We start from the raw sequence: 17,856 nt of genomic DNA, 5'->3' as shown, positions 1-17,856 counted from the left end.
TTTTTTCCTTACCATGAACCATTTCATCTTTGTTGAGCATCTACTTCGAAAACACCAGTAGTTTCATGAGGGGTCTTTGGGGGGCAATTCTGTATAAAACCTTAGGTTTAGAAATGCCTTTTCCTTAGAACTCACTAGTCATCAAAGAATACAAACCAAACAAGGAAATATGATGATTTTTAGCTTGTCCCAGTGGGCAGAGGCTTTTCAGAATCATGGTGTTCTGAGTTGGTAAGCGTGTAAGAACAAGGAAACACACGACTGTTGGAGCTGAAAACTGGCATGAGGTTGAAGAGAGCAATTTTGCATTACGTATCAAAAGCCATACAAAATATTTTGTATCTTGACGTCTGAAATCACAGTAGTCTAACACCTGGCTACAAAACCTCTCCTCCCCAAAACTAACCAAAAGGACTTTAAAAAATAAGGACCAAGACCTCATTAGCATCAAAATAGGGGTTCCCGTCCACCGTAGTTTGAGCTAAAGGAAGCCGTAGCCCACGTGCAGGGCCTCTCTCAACAGGACAGAGGGTAGCGTTACAGACACCTGTGAGGTTCCGGGTTTATCCCTATTAACTTCCCTTAATTTGGAAGAAGGGGGGCGGCTTGTCCTTGATACACAACAGAAGCGTATGTCACCTAGCTAGACAAAGTAAAAGAAAAAAAATAGAATGAATAAAAATTTATCTTTGGTAGTCAGGAGTCCATCAGTAATGTCATTTTTAGTGACAATGGTAACCTGTGAATTTTTGTTCCTGAGAGCACTGTTTATGGACCTGACTTAACATTTCTCATTGTTTTATAGATTTTTCTACAGGGTAGTATTCGTTGGTGTCCTTTCTTAGCAAAAGCTCTATATGTTCAGGTGATAATTTCAGTCTCTCTCTGTCTTTTCCACTTAGAAAAGGAATCTCTTGTTGGCATTCGAAGCAGCCGAAAGTGTAGGCATTAAACCCAGCCTGGTAAGTAGCCTATTTGGTGTTCCTGTTCTACTTTAGTCTGTCTTCTGTGAGGAAGAACTTTGTGCCCTCTACTAAGAGTTTCTTACAGAACATAAAAAACCACTTGTTGGCCCTGGCCGGTTGGCTCAGCGGTAGAGCGTCGGCCTGGCGTGCGGGGGACCCGGGTTTGATTCCCAGCCAGGGCACATAGGAGAGGCGCCCATTTGCTTCTCCACCCCCCCTCTCCTTTCTCTCTGTCTCTCTCTTCCCCTCCCGCAGCCGAGGCTCCATTGGAGCAAAGATGGCCGGGCGCTGGGGATGGCTCCTTGGCCTCTGCCCCAGGCTCTAGAGTGGCTCTGGTCATGGCAGAGCGATGCCCCGGAGGGGCAGAGCATCGCCCCCTGGTGGGCAGAGCGTCGCCCCTGGTGGGCGTGCCGGGTGGATCCCGGTCGGGCGCATGCAGGAGTCTGTCTGGCTGTCTCTCCCCGTTTCCAGCTTCAGAAAAATACAAAAAAAACCCAAAAACAAACAAAAAAAACCACTTGTCGAAGATGTGTTTGTTACTTATGATCCCTACTATAAAATTATGCGTCAGTCAGACCACATAAGATACAGAGTTCTTCCAATTAAAAGTCACTGTGGAGCTCTGTCCGTTCTGTCAACACAGTGAATGGAATTATCCTTGAAGTCACTCCCATCCATAGGGCAGGAAGAAGGGGGAAGGGACAGAACGAGTGCCTCACACCTTTCCCCTTTGACAAGGAAATCAAAAGACTTCCCAGAGTTCCCGAGCTCATTGGCAGTTACTCTGTTACTGGTCGCTCTAGCTGCAAGGGAGTCTGACAAAGTGAGCTTCTGATATTCTCGGCCTCTGTAATAGGAAGCCTGCAAGGGACAGCAAGGTTGGGAATGACTGTTGGGTTAACCAACAGGTAGTATTTTTCACAGAGCTTAGGAGACAGAGGAGATAAAATCAGACAGCAACTCTGTCCCGTGTTAAGTAGGAATTCCAGAAGAAGGGGGGGGGGGATGGTTGAGAGACAATATTTGAAGAAAGTTTTCTGGAATGATGACATGAATCTCAGACAGGATAAAGAAAACAAAATACTCATTCAAATGAATTGTAACTAAACTTCAGAAAGGGCAACGTAAAGACAGATCATCTACAAATAATTTTAATTAACCAATAATAATAATAATAAAAGACAATCTAGTAGAAAATTAGCAAAGGCTGCAATAGGCAACTCATAAATGGCCAGTGAACATTTTAAAAGATCTTTGCTGTCATGGGCGATCAGGCAAATCTAAGTTGAAATAGCAGTGAGACACGTCCCTGCCCTCAGGGGATGTACGAGAGCCTGGGAAATGGGAAAAGTGGAGGTTCGCCTGTCACAGAAATGTTAGTGCGGTGAACACAGCTATGCCAGTATTTCAACACTTACTCAAAAATAAATAGAATTTGAATCACACACACACACACACAATCAGTAAGCCCCAAATTCTGCTAAACCTTTAGAAAACAGATATCCCTATCTCGTATATCAGCATCTAGAGAATTTAAAAAGTAAAGATGGGCCTTACTCCTCCGGTCAGGAACTGATTTACCTTCCCTTCGGAAACTCTGACCTGCTCACAAGCAGCAACAGATAATGTACGTGAGGAATCAGAGATGTGATGAGAACATACTAGGAGATTCTATTAGGTACCAAGATACATTTTGCTTTATCATGTTATAATTAATATTTGCTTCATTGTAATTTAACATTTTTTCTCCTAATTTTCATCTCATGTGCTTTAGAAGTTAGTGGAAGCGGGGAAGTGAGTGAGTCATCTTGTTGACCTAATTGTCTGAGCCGGCAGATTCATCTTGACAGAGGCTGGTGAGGAGAATTCGGAGGAGCAGAATTAACCTCAACAGCATTTAGAAATGTGTGGGAGCAATTTAACCAGCTTATGTCATCAGCAGAATAGACACTTCCTCTATTATTAAATTTGCCTCTCAATAGCTTGCTGTGAATGGAAAAATAATGTCTTTAATTGCACATGATACTTTTTAAAACGCATCCATCCAATCTAGAATAGGCGGCGGTAATCATCCCAGACTTTTGATCAAGCTCTGTCCTTAAATTAGTCAGGAAAATGTTCCCTTACATGGGCCTATTCAGATTAAAAAAAAATAAAATTTTTTTTATTGTGGTAAAATACAAACAACATGATCTAAGTGTGTCTCTGGGTCGGTACCACAGTCTTGATTAATAATACGGCTTTATAAATCACGAAACCGAGTCTTCCCACTTCATTCTTTTCAAAATTGTTTCGGCTGTCGTAGTACCATTATTGCCTTTAGGTTGGTTTGTTGATAGCTACTAAAAAGCTTGTTATGGGATGGCAGTTCCCCCAGACAGCGTGTATCCACTAACATGTCAGCCAGCGACACAGTGTAGTGGTGTGGGAAATTATGTTAAAAAAAAAAGGTAGGATCCATAGCACCAAAAGTGTATGTGGGAATCAGAGGTCACAGAGAGAAGTGGAAATCTTTTTACGATAACAGAATCATGGGTGACTTTCTCTTTTCAAAACTTTTTTTTTTATTTAGTGAGAGGAGGGGAGGGAGGCAGAGAGACTCCCACATGCACCCTGACCGAGATCCACCTGGCAAGCCCACTAGAGGGCAATGCTCTGCCCATCTGGGGCCCTTGCTCTGTTGCTCAGCAACCGAGCTCTTCTTAGCACCTGAGGCGGAGGCCATGGAGCCATGCTCAGCGCCTGAGGCCAAATCATTCCAATCAAGCTATGGCTGCAGGAGGAGAGAAGAATGAGAGAGAGAAGCGAGAGGGGGGGAAGGGTGGAGAAGCAGATGGGTGCTTCTCCTGTGTGTCCTGACTGGGAATCGAACCTGGGACTTCCACACAACAGGCCAACACTCTACCACTGAGCCAACCGACCAGGGTCTCTCTTTTCAAAACTTTTTTTAATGGAGTCATGTTAAAAGATGAGCAGGGTGGGACGGTCACAGCTAATGTCTTTTTTTAAGGGATGATATCTCCTGAATAAATAGGAAGAAAGAGCTTTTCTTTTAACAAATCACAGGTCACATTGTCTGCTGTTGCCTTACCCCTTAGTCTCACAGACGGGGGGTTTCGGGGCAACACAAGCCCGCAGCTGGATTGGAGCTGCTTTGTGGGAGGGGGTCTGTGGCGCCCCCACCCCAACCCGTGACCTCTCCCTTCCTCCGGCAGGAGCTCAGTGAGATGCTGTACACGGACCGGCCGGACTGGCAGAGTGTGATGCAGTACGTAGCCCAGATATACAAGTACTTTGAGACGTAAATGCGGCGGGCCCGACAGCAGCCACCACCCGCCGCCTGCGGTTTGTTCTGGAAGCGCCTGCTCACTGTCCTCGGGCCGCTCTGCCTGGCGGCAGCTCGGCCATCTTGGGTTTCCGGAAGGGTCCGTTGGGGGAGGGGCCAGCGGACAAGTAAGGAGCAGGGCTGGGTTCCCCCGCGCACCCACCTCGACTCTGGACGTGTTTGGAGTGAATGTCGGGGAAGCTCTGCTCTCCCAGGGGCCTCCCTCCTTCCAGACCTGAGGCCCCAGGATGACACCTGCAGTCCGGCTGCATGACCTCACACTCGGGCTGCACGGAGATTCGCAGCAGACAGCACTCCCCAAATCGTCCCTCTCTTCCCCAGCAGTCCTGGCCTTTGCCTTTATAAAAACTTTGCCCTTCTACCCATCAGCCCTCCAAAAAAAAAAAAAAACAAGACCACCCAACAGAAGACAGACCTTTGCTCTCGGCGCCCTGGACACACAGGAACCCCACCCTTGGAGAAGTGCGCTTGTCTTCTAGGTGACCGTCTTCTAGGTGACCGTCTGGATGACCACTGTCACACCTAGAACCTGGTTACATATTTTTAGATCTCACTCTCTGTCATTGGGTCCTGGGGATGGGAGGTAAGACGTGTGAGAGTCAGACCGAGCCCCTGCCGGTTTGCCTCGCTGTCCCTGTGGGGTGGCGGCCGAGGGAGGCGTGTGCTGTCCCCTGCGTGCGTGCGTGCCTGTGTGCCTGCGTGCGTGCGTGCCTGCCTGCGTGCGTGCCTGCCTGCGTGCGTGCGACTGCCGGGGCGGTCACACCCGGCTTCCTGCGCCCATCTGGTCCCGTGCACGACTGTTCGCCACCTCCGTCTGGGCTCCCGTTTGTTCACACTCACTGTCACACACACATCTCTCCCATGCGCAGCACAGATGGAAAGCCGCCCGAGTGACCCAGCTGTGCCTGCTGGGGTCTCTGGGTGACGGGAGAGACGGCAAATTTAAACCGTATTTTAGCGTTAGACTTGCTTAGCGTTTCATCCAGCATCAGGCCTCGCGTGTGCGTGACACAGGGAAGCCCTGGGGTGGGGGCAGGCAGAGAGGGGTCTGTTTATAACTGGACAGAGGAAAAGGACAGCAGAGCTCACCTCCCCACCCCCACCCTTCCAGGGCCCCAGCCACCTGGGAAGTGCTCTGGACAAGTAGCCACCTGGTGGTTCTTTGGTATTCCTGGTGGGCAAATAAATGCACGCTAAACACAGCAAATGGGGTGCGGCTCACGTAAGTAAATAAACCTGCCCTTTCTTGCAAATGAAAGAGCCCGCAGACAGGGCTCCGTTTGTGCCCCTCAGACAAAGTGTTATCCTCACCACAGGTCACTGAAAGGCACTGCTACTGTCTTTGCGGAAAGCCACTCTGCAAGGGTGGTGGCCCTTGTTCACAGTCGGGGACTAGAGGCCACTGGCCCAGCCCCTGTCCTGGGGAAGGCAGGGCCCCCATCCTCCTGCCCAGGTGCTGCGGCTCTCCGTCAGACACACGCCCTCCATCCCGTAGATGGGTCCAGGTATCTGGAACTGGACCAGGTGTGTGTCCTCCATGCTGTCGGAGTTCTGAGAGCCTCTGCCAGCCCGGGGCACTCTGAGCAGACTGGCGATGATGATGGGCTCCAAAGTGGCCCTTTGTTGTCCAGTAGGAGTGGGAGGCACCGTCTGAACCAGCTCACCTCCCTCCTTCCTGATGAGCACGTCCAAATGAAAGTTGTCACTGGTGTCACTCCCTGCATGTCTTCTGTTGATGTGACTGATCCACTTTCCTTTTCCCCAGGGGGCAGAGTGACAGGCCAAGCGGTTGGGTTGGGCTGTTGGTGGCTGTGTGTGAGCTGGCACCTGCCATCAGGCTTTGTGCATGGGAGATATGGTGGCCTTGGTCCCCGGAGGGAGTGTGACTGCCTGTTAGCAGTGCCCTGTTGTTAGCGGTCACCAGGAATGGTGCCGCACGGGCTCTGGCCAAAGCCGTCTGTGTGGTGGTGGTGCAGGCCCCCCCCATGCTGGGGTCTGCTGCCTTCAGGGTAGAGAGGGAAACAAATGTCATAGGAAAGGAGGGCCATGTGGCCATTTATTTTTATAATTCAAGGAAGTTCCTTTACTTTCATTTTCTTTGCTGGTGGGCATGCATGGAGAGGAAGCATGTGGCCCCTTACGAGAAACACAGGTGATGGTGGGTGGGGTGGGTCTGACCCTGCTGGGTGCTGGGAGGGGGCTGAAGGCGGCCGAGGTGTAAGGTCAGTCCTTCAAGCACTGCAGGGACTGGGGTGAACTGTCCCCACCCAGGCTGGGCCATGGAGTGGGGTTTTTAGCCCTGTTTGTAATTGGAGAGCTCAGAGCCAAGGCAAGGTGAACGTGTAAAATTTACAAGCTGAGGAAACAAGATAGCCTCTGAGGTTTTCGGAGGCTACAGTGCCGGTCTGCAAGTTGTATCATTTCCTGTTTTCTGTCCTGAGATTTTTCAGGGGCCTCAATGTTCATGTTTCTTCCCGTCTTCCTTCAGCCAGAACTCTGTCCTTTAAAATTATTTGGTGGTTCTGCAGATCCTGGCTTGTTTGGTTTTTAATGTGTTATATTTCTATAAAAGACATATGCAAAATGCAAGACCCAGAAGAGTGGAGTTTTTCAAAGACATAAAGAGAAGTGCGTGGTTCTCCGCACCCTGGGTTGTGTCGTGGACTTGAACTTCAACCTGATCTGTGACACAGCCGTGGCCCGTCCCCCCGGGTCGTGCCCCAAGGCACCGCCCAGCGCACACCTCTCTCGTCAGTCCGTCTGTCCGAGACCTTTCTCCCTCCAGAGCCGACGTCAGCCTTCGGCTGTCCTTCTCCACGCTGTCCTTTGTCCTGCAGCTTCCGTGGAGACCACTCGAAGTAGATGTACTGGTGTCCCAAGATACGCTTCCCAAAAGCAGTGAGCCACCTGGCACTGACCGCTAGGGCAGTGTCCTCTCCCCCACGGACACTCCGGCAGACTCCCTCCCTGTCCCCCCTTCATCTGCCCCATCGAGGGGAGGGTTCCACGCCAGCGAGCGGGCGTGGAGATGAAGGACTGGGGTCTGTAGATGCTGACCCCTGTGCCACACCCAGCAGTAGCTCTTCCTGTTCCAAAGCCGGCCACCGCTTTGAGATTGAACTCCCAAGCACCTGCAGGGAAGGCTGTCACCTAGCAACCCTTTTAAAAACTATTTTTAATGTCTCCGCTGCCCGCGCTGACTAGGCGTTTTCTTTCTCTGACCCTGGTTCGAGTCTGGCTCATCGCTTCCTGAGTCAGCTCACTCACTTTAACTGCGTTAGTTGAATGCAGATGAAAACATCTGTAGCCTTGTTTCTAAATAAAGCCCACGAGGTTGTAGCCGGCATCCTTGGGCTGTCATGTGCCAACAGAGCTCTATTTAACTACTAACCTGAGAGTATGATGTATGACTGTGTGATCTTTCTAATAAATATATTTTGTTTCTGTCTGAGTGTGAATTGTTCCCCGTGACATGTACTAATGTTTTCTCGGAGTGCCAAGTGTGCGTTCCCTGAGTCTGCTCTCAAACCAGCACCTTCGCGTTCTTATTCTGGGCTGGGCAGCGGTTCCTCACGGCGCTGCTCTTAGGGGGCGTGGCTAGAAGTTACCGGAACAGACCGGGGTCCTCACACCCCTCGGCCTCCTCCCATCCCCAGCTCTCTTGCTGGGCAGTGTCTCAGGGCCCATACAGCATGCCGCAGACACACCGGCACCCCACCCGGCGTGCGCCGTGCTCCAACGCTAACGGACCCTGGGAACCGCACACGGTGTGGGGTTAAGCAGGTGGGGACTGTGGGCCGTCAGATGAGGGACGGCACCCAGGAGAGCAAACACAGCTGCTCGTCTGCACACACGCATGTGCGTACATCACACACACACACACACACACACACACACACACACACGCATGCACGCACACGGGCGTTTGACGGGTGGCCAGTGTCTCTGCACTTGCGAATTGATCCCGTCTGTGGGGGCCGTTGTTTGGGGCCCATCCCGGAGGCCCGGACCCTCTGAATGAAGCAGGTCTCTGGCATGCGTGCCTGTGCCTTGTCTGGGTCTGTATGTATTGAGTCAGGCATCAGCAGGAGGTCCCCGACAGTGCCCGGCGCTCTGCTGCACTTGCTTGTGACCAGGTCTGTGGAGCGTGGCTCTGAGCTACTCCGGAGGACTGATGACTCCGGGCCGTGGGCCTCGCCCGCCGGGGGCCCCCTGGTGCGTAGCTGGCTCCCCTTCTCTAAGAGCTTCGGACATTTCTCCCGTCCCCACGCCACACCTCGCTCCCCGAAAGGAGGGCCACCTGCTTATTGGCTCATGATAACCTGTCTTCTGTATAATTGTTGTGGGATAAATCATTTCTACTTCACCGACGGAAACATCCGGCTTCCAAAGTGAACTCTCGTTCCGGCTCGGAGTTCCCCGCGGAGCTTGGGAACAGCCGCCTCAGCGTCCCGTGGACGGTCGTTTCCAACCCTCTCCGGCCGGACGGTAACAGTCCAGCCACTACCAACGGGAAGGGCCTTGGGGAGAAACTGGGAGACTGAGAGCCTGAAGGTCCCAGTCATTTTTCCTTCTTTAAAAAAAAAAAAAGTGGCCCTGGCCGGTTGGCTCAGCGGTAGAGCGTCGGCCTAGCGTGCGGAGGACCTGGGTTCGATTCCCGGCCAGGGCACACAGGAGAAGCGCCCATTTGCTTCTCCACCCCTCCCCCTCCTTCCTCTCTGTCTCTCTCTTCCCCTCCCGCAGCCAAGGCTCCATTGGAGCAAAGATGGCCCGGGCGCTGGGGATGGCTCTGTGGCCTCCGCCTCAGGCGCTAGAGTGGCTCTGGTCGCAATATGGCGACGCCCAGGATGGGCAGAGCATCGCCCCCTGGTGGGCAGAGCGTCGCCCCTGGTGGGCGTGCCGGGTGGATCCCGGTCGGGCGCATGCGGGAGTCTTGTCTGACTGTCTCTCCCTGTTTCCAGCTTCAGAAAAATGAAAAAAAAAAAAAAAAAGGGGCCTGACCTGTGGTGGTGCAGTGGATAAAGCGTCGACCTGGAAATGCTGAGGTTGCTGGTTCAAAACCCTGGGCTTGCCTGGTCAAGGCACATATCTGGAGTTGATGCTTCCAGCTCCTCCCCCCTGTCTCTCTCTCTTCTCTCTCTCCCTCTCTTTCCTCTCTAAAATGAATTAAAAAAAAATTTTTTTTTAAGATATTTTTACTGAATTTATTGGGGTGACATTGGTTAATAAAATTATATGGTTTCAGGTGTGCAGTTCTATAATTCACCGTCTGTACATTGTATCGTGTGTTTACCGCCCAGGTCAAGTCTCCTCTGTCACCATGTATCCCCTTTGCCCTCTTCAAACTCTCCCCGCCCCCCTTCCCCTCAAGTAATTGTCATGCTGCCGTCCTTGTCTGTGTGTTGTTGGGCTGTTTTGTTTTGTTTTTGCTTAATTCCTTCACCTATTTCATCCCAGCCCCACAAACCCCTCCCTTCTGATGGCTGCCAGTCTGTCCTCCAAATCTGTGAGTCTGTTTCCGTTTCGTTTATTTTCCATTGGATTCCACGTGTGAGTGAGATCGTCCGGTACCGTCTTTCTCTGACTGGCTTGTGTCACTTAGCCTAATACTCTCCAGGTCCGGCCCTGCTGTTGCGAAAAGGTAAGACTCCCTCCTTCTTTGTGGCCGCCTAGTGTTCCGTTGTGTTAAATGAGCCACCGCTTTTTTATCCCCTCGTCTGTGGATGGACCCTCGGGCTCCTTCCAGATCTTGGCTGCTGTAAATAACGCTGCATTGCACACAGGGGGGCACATATTCTTTCGAATCGGTGTTTCGGATTTCTTCAGATATACATTCCCCACAGGGGAATCGCTGGGTCATCAGTTCCCGGTTTTTGAGGAACCTCCACATTGCTTCCCACAGTGGCTGCAGCAGCCTGCGTTCCCCCCAGCAGTGCAGGAGGGTTCCCCTTTCTCCACAGCCTCGCCAGCACTTGTTGTGTGTGAATTTGTTGATGACAGCCGTTCTGACAGGTGTGCAGTGATGTCATTGTGGTTTTAACTTGAATTTCTCTGATGATTAGTGACATTAAGCATCTTTTCGTATGTCCTCTTTTAAAAAGTGTCTATTCAGGTCCCTTTTCCTGTGAATTGCCTTGGTGTTCCCTTTGCCCGTACTTCTCACTGTCCAGAAATCTGAGCTTGGAGCTTTCTGTATATGAGAACGCTGACATCTGTGCTTCGAGGTGCGAGCAGTTTCCTCGGCTGGTGGTTTGTCTCTCTTTACTTACGGTGGCTGGTTTGTTGTTTTTGGTTTTTTTTTACCATACAGAAGTTTTTTTAAAAAATTTTATAATTTCTTTTATCTCTTCAGATTTTTTGTTTGTTTTGTGACAGGGACAGAGAGAGGCAGAGAGAGGGAGAGATAGGGACAGACAGCCAGGAAGGGAGAGAGATGAGAAGCATCAGTTCTTCATTGCAGCACCTTAGTTGTTCATTGATTGCTTTCTCATATGGGCCTTGTCCAGGGGGCTACAGCAGACTGAGTGACCCCTCGCTCAACCAGCAACCTTGGGCTCAAGCTGGTGAGCCTTGGCTCAAACCCGATGAGACTGCTCAAGCTGGCAACCTCGGGGTTTCAAACCTGGGTCCTCCACATCCCAGTCCGACACTCGATCCACTGCGCCACTGCCTGGTCAGGCTCCCTTCGGGTTTTAAATCAAAGCTAGAAAGCCTTTCCCAGTTCTGAATGCTCTGTTTCTTCAAGAACTTTTCATTTCTCTATTTTAAATCCTTGGTGCATGTGGGATGGCTTATGGTATATATGTAGGTTTAAATAAGTATATTTACCTTTTCCATAGCGATGCAAACTCATAGTTAAAAAGTCAAATTGTATTTGAAGCAGTCCCCTGCCCTGTTACCCTAGACCTCCTTAGCCACTTTCCAATTCTTCCAAAGTGTCTTTTAATGTTCACCTCTGTATGTATAAAGTATAACTTGTAGGGCTTTGTATCCCTGTCATCATTTTAAAGTGCTCTGTTGTGGCCCGGGCCAGTTGGCTCAACGGTAGAGCGTCAGCCCGGCGTGTAGAAGTCCTGGGTTTGATTCCCCGTCAGGGCACACAGGAGAAGCACCCATCTGCTTCTCCACCCCTCCCCCTCCTCTGTCTCTCACTTTCTCCTCCGGCAGCCATGGCTTGATTGGTTCAAGCACATGGGGCCCTGGCTCTGCAGAGCCTCTGCCTCAGGTGGTGCTAAAAATATCTCAGTTGTGAGCATGGCCCTAGATGGGCAAAGCATTGGCCCCAAATAGGGGTTGCCAGGTGGATCCCCGTGAGGGCACATGCCACAGTCTGCCTCTCTATCTCCCCTCCTCCCACTTGGAAAAGGAGAGAAAAAAAAAGGTGTTCCGTTGTTATGTGACATGAGAATTTCAGTCTTGACACCTCTACCCCCACAACCTTGAACACCAATGCCTGTGAAATCTGTCTGTAATCCGTCCATCCGGACTGACAGACTATTCACTGGGCAGCTGGTACTGGGACTGGACTGTCTTCAAGTTTTCTCTTTTCAAAAGTATCTGTTCGTTTTCCAGTAAGTGGCCTGAGTTAGTCATGATCACCTCCTGCTTCCTTAGATTTGGGGCTAAGACGTGGGAGAGAGGCACTCCTGATTTTTTTCTCCAAAGCGTTTTCCTAACCACTCCCGCGCTCTTCCTTACGGAGCCTGTGCGGTAGCTGGCCACGTGTGTCTCTGAGGAAGCGACGGCCAGTGTGTGTTCTCTCTGCTGCGGCCGGGTTCAGCCCTGAGGCTACTCTGCACGCGGTGTCCCAGGTGCGGGGACACAATAGTGAGCAGACAGACCCGCCTGGGCCCTTCTGGATGGAGCTCAATGCTGGTAGGGGAGGGGGACCAGAAACAGCGGAACACACAACACGACAGGTGCTGCAGGAGGAGAAGCCCGAGCAGGGCAGGAAGTCGAGCGTGCCGTGGGGGGCAGGTGCTGTCCTCAGAAGGCTCGTAGGAAGGAGTGAAGATGTGGGGGGAGGGGAGCCTGCTGGGCTGGGAACAGAATGTGCAAAGGCCCTGCAGCAGGAACATGCCAGCTGGGTGGGGGTGTGGGTGGGTGAGTGTGTGTTGGGGACGTGGCAGGAAGGCCGGTGTGAGCAGCAGAATGTTCAAGGCAGCCGCCCGCTAGAAGAGGTGGTTTGGGTCAGAACCTCCGAGCCTCATCAGAAATCATCGGGGGTTCTGAACAGTGTCTTGTTGACCTTCTTAAACATTCTTTTTTGGAGGTCAAGCAGGGAAGTGATTGTAGAGAGACAAGCGTGTACAGATAAAGGAAAACACAAATAATAAAGTAACGCTTGGGGGAAGAGGTCCCTGCAGTTGTTCAGATGAGAGGTGGGGGCTTAGACCGATCACAGTGACGGCAGGGAAGGCGGGTAGAAGCAGGCCGGTTCCAAACCCTGGTGCCACTTGCCGGACTGGAGGAGACAGGAGGGCCGGAGGGCTCGGGAATCTCGGTCAGGTTGCACAGGACTTTTGGACATCCCTGTGGAGAAGTTGAGTAGACTGGAAACTATAGGAGTCTAAAGCCCAGAAGAGGGGGAAAAAAGAAAGAAAACCATCCAGAGTTGTTTTTTAGTTCCTCCAACATCCAGCAGCTGGGAGAGCCAGGTGATCCAGCCCAGGAGCTACTGGGGGGAGGGGACAGGAGAGCAGAGGACAGCCAGGGCGCTGGGGATGGGTGGCTTCTCTGGAAGCCAGGATTTCAAAACACAGGAAGTGACAGGCTGAGTGAGCCGCACTGAAAAGTGACACTGGCCATGTGGCAAGATGTCAGCGACTGGTGACTTTGCCAGATGGGTTTCAGGGACGGGGTGGGGACCCAAGGCTGACGGGAGCGGGGAAGGACGTGGAGGCCACAGAAGACCTAGCTCCGAGGGGTTTTGTTGCAAACGGGAACAGAGAGAAGGAGAAGTCCGCGGAAGGGATGTGAGGTTAGGGAGGGCTTCTCATTTCCATTTTCTCTCTCTCTCTCTTTTTTTTTTTTACAGAGACAGAGAGTGAGTCAGAGAGAGGGATAGACTGGAGCGGGGAAGGACGTGGAGGCCACAGAAGACCTAGCTCCGAGGGGTTTTGTTGCAAACGGGAACAGAGAGAAGGAGAAGTCCGCGGAAGGGATGTGAGGTTAGGGAGGGCTTCTCATTTCCATTTTCTCTCTCTCTCTCTTTTTTTTTTTTACAGAGACAGAGAGTGAGTCAGAGAGAGGGATAGACTGGGACAGACAGGAACGAAGAGAGATGAGAAGCATCAATCATTAGTTTTTCATTGCGCATTGCAACACCTTAGTTGTTCATTGATTGCTTTCTCATATGTGCCTTGACCACAGGCCTTCAGCAGACCGAGTAACTGCTTGCTGGAGCCAGCGACCTTGGGTTCAAGCTGGTGGGCTTTTGCTTAAACCAGATGAGCCCGCGCTCAAGCTGGTGACCTCGGAGTCTCGAACCTGGGTCCTTCCGCATCCCAGTCCGACGCTCTATCCACTGCACCACTGCCTGGTTAGGGTCTCTCTCTCTCTCTCTCTCTCTCTCTCTCTCTCTCTCTCTCTGTTGGGCAGATAAAATGTATTATGCTCACTTTGTTAAAGAGGCCGTTGCCCAGGTGATATTAATGTGTGTTGGGGTGGGCTAAAGGCAGGCAGAATCCTTGTAGCCTGGGGCTTGGTTTTGGGATTAAGCCTTTCCTACCCTTTTTGCTGTAGGGCGGTACAATCCTATCATGCCTCAGAGAAGTGACTTTGTATTAGAGACTTCCCTATTATGTATATTGGATTAAGGGTTTGGATTTCTACACTATAAAAGGGAGGCAGAACGGGACTCGGGCTCTTGGTTCCTGAGGTTAGCATGAGAGAGCGGAGAGAGTAGAGCCAGCAGCTAAAGGAGGCCACGTGGAGGAGGCCAGGAGAAGCAGCCAAGATGGCGGAGTGCTGAGTGAGATGCCAGTTTGTACAGAGTTTGTATCTGGGAGAAGGAAGGAGATGGGGAACTGAGGAGAATAAGGTTGGTGAGCTAGAAACCTTTGATTCTAGGAAACTCGGATAAGTCAGTGGCTTTGTGAGCACTGAGTGTGACTGGGTTTTGGAGCCCAGTGTGTATTTTTACTTGCTCGCCGGGTGCAAAGTAGGATTAAAGGCTATGGCCCATCAGCTTTTGGCTCCGCTGTTTCTTTACCGACTGTCCGAATCCAATGCGAACCTGCAAGGGCCGGGCTGCTGTGATAGTGGCCCTGGCCCTGATTACTGGCTTTACACTCTCTCTCCCCCCTTATGGGCTGGAACGATCCGGCACGCCCCCTGGGACAGGTGGGCTGTGTGGGGGCAGGGCGGCGGGGACCAGCGAGGGAAAGAGCAGGTGCTGGGGGCCCAGGCAATGGAAGGCTGGGGACCTGGGCCAGGGGCTGTCTGTCCACCTCATGGGCAGACGTATGTCATTATTTTCACAGCTGATGCAACTGCACAGGGGCCCAGAGAACAGCACCAGCTGGCCGGGGCAGGAAGGGGGGTGGGGTGGGACGGGCGGTGTCTGAAACAGAAACCTGGAGCCATCCGCTGCCCCAGCAACGCGAGGGCGGGGCGACCAGGGCGAAGGTGGTTCGGGCGGGTCGGGAGGGAAAGATGGCCAACCAGGGCGTTGGGAAACGGGCTAGAGGAGTTCACAAAGAGACATTGTTGGCGCTCCCCGGAATGATGACAGGAGCGTCCAGGAGCGTCTGGGGAGAGGAAAGGGGGCGTGGTGCTGAAAGGAGAGGAAAGGGGGCGTGGTGCGGAAAGGAGAGGAAAGGGGGCGTGGTGCGGAAAGGAGAGGAAAGGGGGCGTGGTGCTAAAAGGAGAGGAAAGGGGGCGTGGTGCTGAAAGGAGAGGAAAGGGGGCGTGGTGCTGAAAGGAGAGGAAAGGGGGCGTGGTGCTAAAAGGAGAGGAAAGGGGGCGTGGTGCTAAAAGGAGAGAAAAGGGGGCGTGGTGCTAAGAGCCTCCTTGGAAATGGGCACAGGGACGGAGAGGTCAGCAGAGGACCGCGGTCAGGAAGGGGGGATGGCATCGCAGTCTGGAGCATGCTTTGCAAAGAAAACACTTCGTGGTCACGGAAGGAGGGGAGAAATATTCCGGGAGGCGGAGGAGGGGCGCTCAGTCAGCTCCGGGTCTCTGGGGTGCAGCCCGCCCCCCCCCCCGGACAAAATCTGACCCCTGCGGAGAGAGATGCAGGGGCAGCAGGCCAGGCAGGGCGGAGGCGAGGGGTCTGTTTCAGAGCGAAAGGGGTCACGAACATTTAGGGAAGAGGCCAAGGGTTTGGGTCATTTTCTCGTGACATCGAGTTACCAGTGGCCCAGTAGAAATTTAGGGATCAGGAAGGGGGGACATTTGGGGCACACGAAGGAACATCTGGAGCCATCTGAGGATCGTAACTGGAATAGGAGGTGGAGTCCAGTTCGAACCTGTCGAGTCGGAAGTAGAGCAGCAGGCAGAATGGAAGCCCCAGATGGGCCCAAGAGCCCTGGGGTGGATCCCAAGGTGAGCCGGGGCTGTGACCTCTGCCCAGCTTCCAGGGGCCTGGCCAGGTTGAGGGTCCTTTCCTTGTGGAGGTGGCCAAGAGCATTGGACTTCCCTCCTTCCATCCTGTCTCTAAAGTCACTGTCTGACCTGTGGTGGTACAGGGATAGAGCGTTGACCCGGATGCAATGCTGAGGTCCCAGGTTCAAAACCCCGAGGTGCCGGCTTGAGTGCAATTTTGTCATCTTGAGCGCAGGGTCACCGGCTTGAGCATGGGGTCTTCACCATGATCCCAAGGTTGCTGGCTTGCACCCAAGGGTCACTGGCTCAGCTGGAGCCCCGTAGTCAAGGCACGTATGAGAAGCAATTAATGAATAAAGTGGCTCTCTCAAAATAACTAATTTTTAAAGAAGTCACCATGATGCCTGTCTCTGCCCCAGCAGCCCTCGTCACTGTAGCCAGAGGTGGAAGTCTGGTCTGTCCACAGAGTGGGATAGGATTCGGCCTTAAAAAGGAAGGATGTCCTAACACGCTCTCCAGCGTGGATGAACCCTGAAGACCTGTGTGCCAAAGTGAAGTGACGGGAACACAAGGAGAACAACAACTGTGCGACTCCGCTTACGTGACGTCCCCGGACAGGCCAGCATCATCGAGACAGGAAGTAGAGGTGCCCGCCCAGGGCTGGGGGAGACGAGCTGATGTTTCAATGGGAACAGTTTCCCTTTGAGAAGTGAAAAAGTTCCGGAGATGGGTGGTGGTGATGGTTCCACAACCCTCTGTGTTTAATGTCGCTGAGCTCTACACGTCGAAAGGGTTAAAATGGTTTCTTTAAAAAAAGTTCACGTGGGGAGAATGTGGCTGCCCTGTGACCCTACGGCCACGCAGGGGACCCATCCCGCTCAGCAAGGGGCTCTGGGCTGGGGGTGGAATCACGGCCGGTTGTCACTGGAGGTGAGGACAGCCCCCGTGCTGTGCGGGGCCCGATGGGCTCTGGGCTAGGGGTGGAATCACGGCCAGTTGTCACTGGAGGTGAGGACAGCCCCTGTGCTGTGCGGGGCCCGATGGGCTCTGGGCTAGGGGTGGAATCACGGCCGGTTGTCACTGGAGGTGAGGACAGCCCCCGTGCTGTGCGGGGCCCTATGGGCTCTGGGCTGGGGGTGGAATCACGGCCGGTTGTCACTGGAGGTGAGGACAGCCCCCGTGCTGTGCGGGGCCCTACGGGCTCTGGGCTGGGGGTGGAATCACGGCCGGTTGTCACTGGAGGTGAGGACAGCCCCCGTGTTGTGCGGGGCCCTGCGGGCTCTGGGTGCCTGTCGGGCAGGACATCTGCTTAACATTTCCACACTCGGATCCTGCACCGCACGGAGACACCAGAGTTTCCGAGGGTGGTGATTTTCCTTGGGTGGAGCCGGGCTCCCTGGGCCTAGCTGAGCTCCGGGCTCAGCAACAAAACGCTCACAAACAGCCAGCCTGACACTGTGGTTCTTCTCCTGACCTCAGCTGCAAGTGCCAGATCTCAGAACTTATCATTAAAACATCCAGATTTCTTCCTTTAAAGAAGAGTGTCTGCTGAACTCCACCGTGGTATTTGCCTGAGTGTCTGTTGGGGGGGGGGGTCTGGCCCCCCGCGGTGCTCATCAGAGATGTGACAGGGTCCCTGCTCACAGAGAAGAGCAGGACCAAGGACACAGCGAACAAGAAAAGGAAGAAGGCCCTGGCCAGTTGGCTCAGTGGTAGAGCGTCAGCCTGGCGTGCAGGAGTCCCAGGTTCGATTCCCGGCCAGGGCACACAGGAGAAGCGCCCATCTGCTTCTCCACCTTTCCCCCTCTCCTTTCTCTCTGTCTCTCTCTTCCCCTCCCGCAGCCAAGGATCCATTGGAGCAAAGTTGGCCCGGGCGCTGGGGATGGCTCTGTGGCCTCTGCCTCAGGCACTAGAATGGCTCTGGTTGCAACAGAGCAACGGCCCAGATGGGCAGAGCGTCACCCCCTGGTGGGCATGCCGGGTGGATCCTGGTCGGGT

The 17,856-nt window shown here is 52.9% G+C and overlaps 1 protein-coding gene across 3 annotated transcripts in view; it reads left to right on the top strand.

The window, feature by feature from the left end:
- LOC136392635 (adenosine receptor A2b-like) overlaps nt 1-17,856 on the top strand; it is a 244,372-nt gene that overhangs the window by 193,274 nt on the left and 33,242 nt on the right. For all 3 annotated transcript variants that reach the window (XM_066364981.1, XM_066364980.1, XM_066364982.1), the window contains 2 exons: nt 903-962; nt 4,181-4,233. In XM_066364981.1, the coding sequence (XP_066221078.1) occupies nt 903-962; nt 4,181-4,233 (113 nt within the window). The remainder of the gene's footprint in view (nt 1-902; nt 963-4,180; nt 4,234-17,856) is intronic.

Source organism: Saccopteryx leptura, chromosome 2 (assembly GCF_036850995.1).
Source record: "Saccopteryx leptura isolate mSacLep1 chromosome 2, mSacLep1_pri_phased_curated, whole genome shotgun sequence".
NCBI lineage: Eukaryota > Metazoa > Chordata > Mammalia > Chiroptera > Emballonuridae > Saccopteryx > Saccopteryx leptura.
The sequence above is the reverse complement of the archived record's forward strand: the minus strand, read 5'-3'. Positions and strand labels throughout refer to the sequence as shown.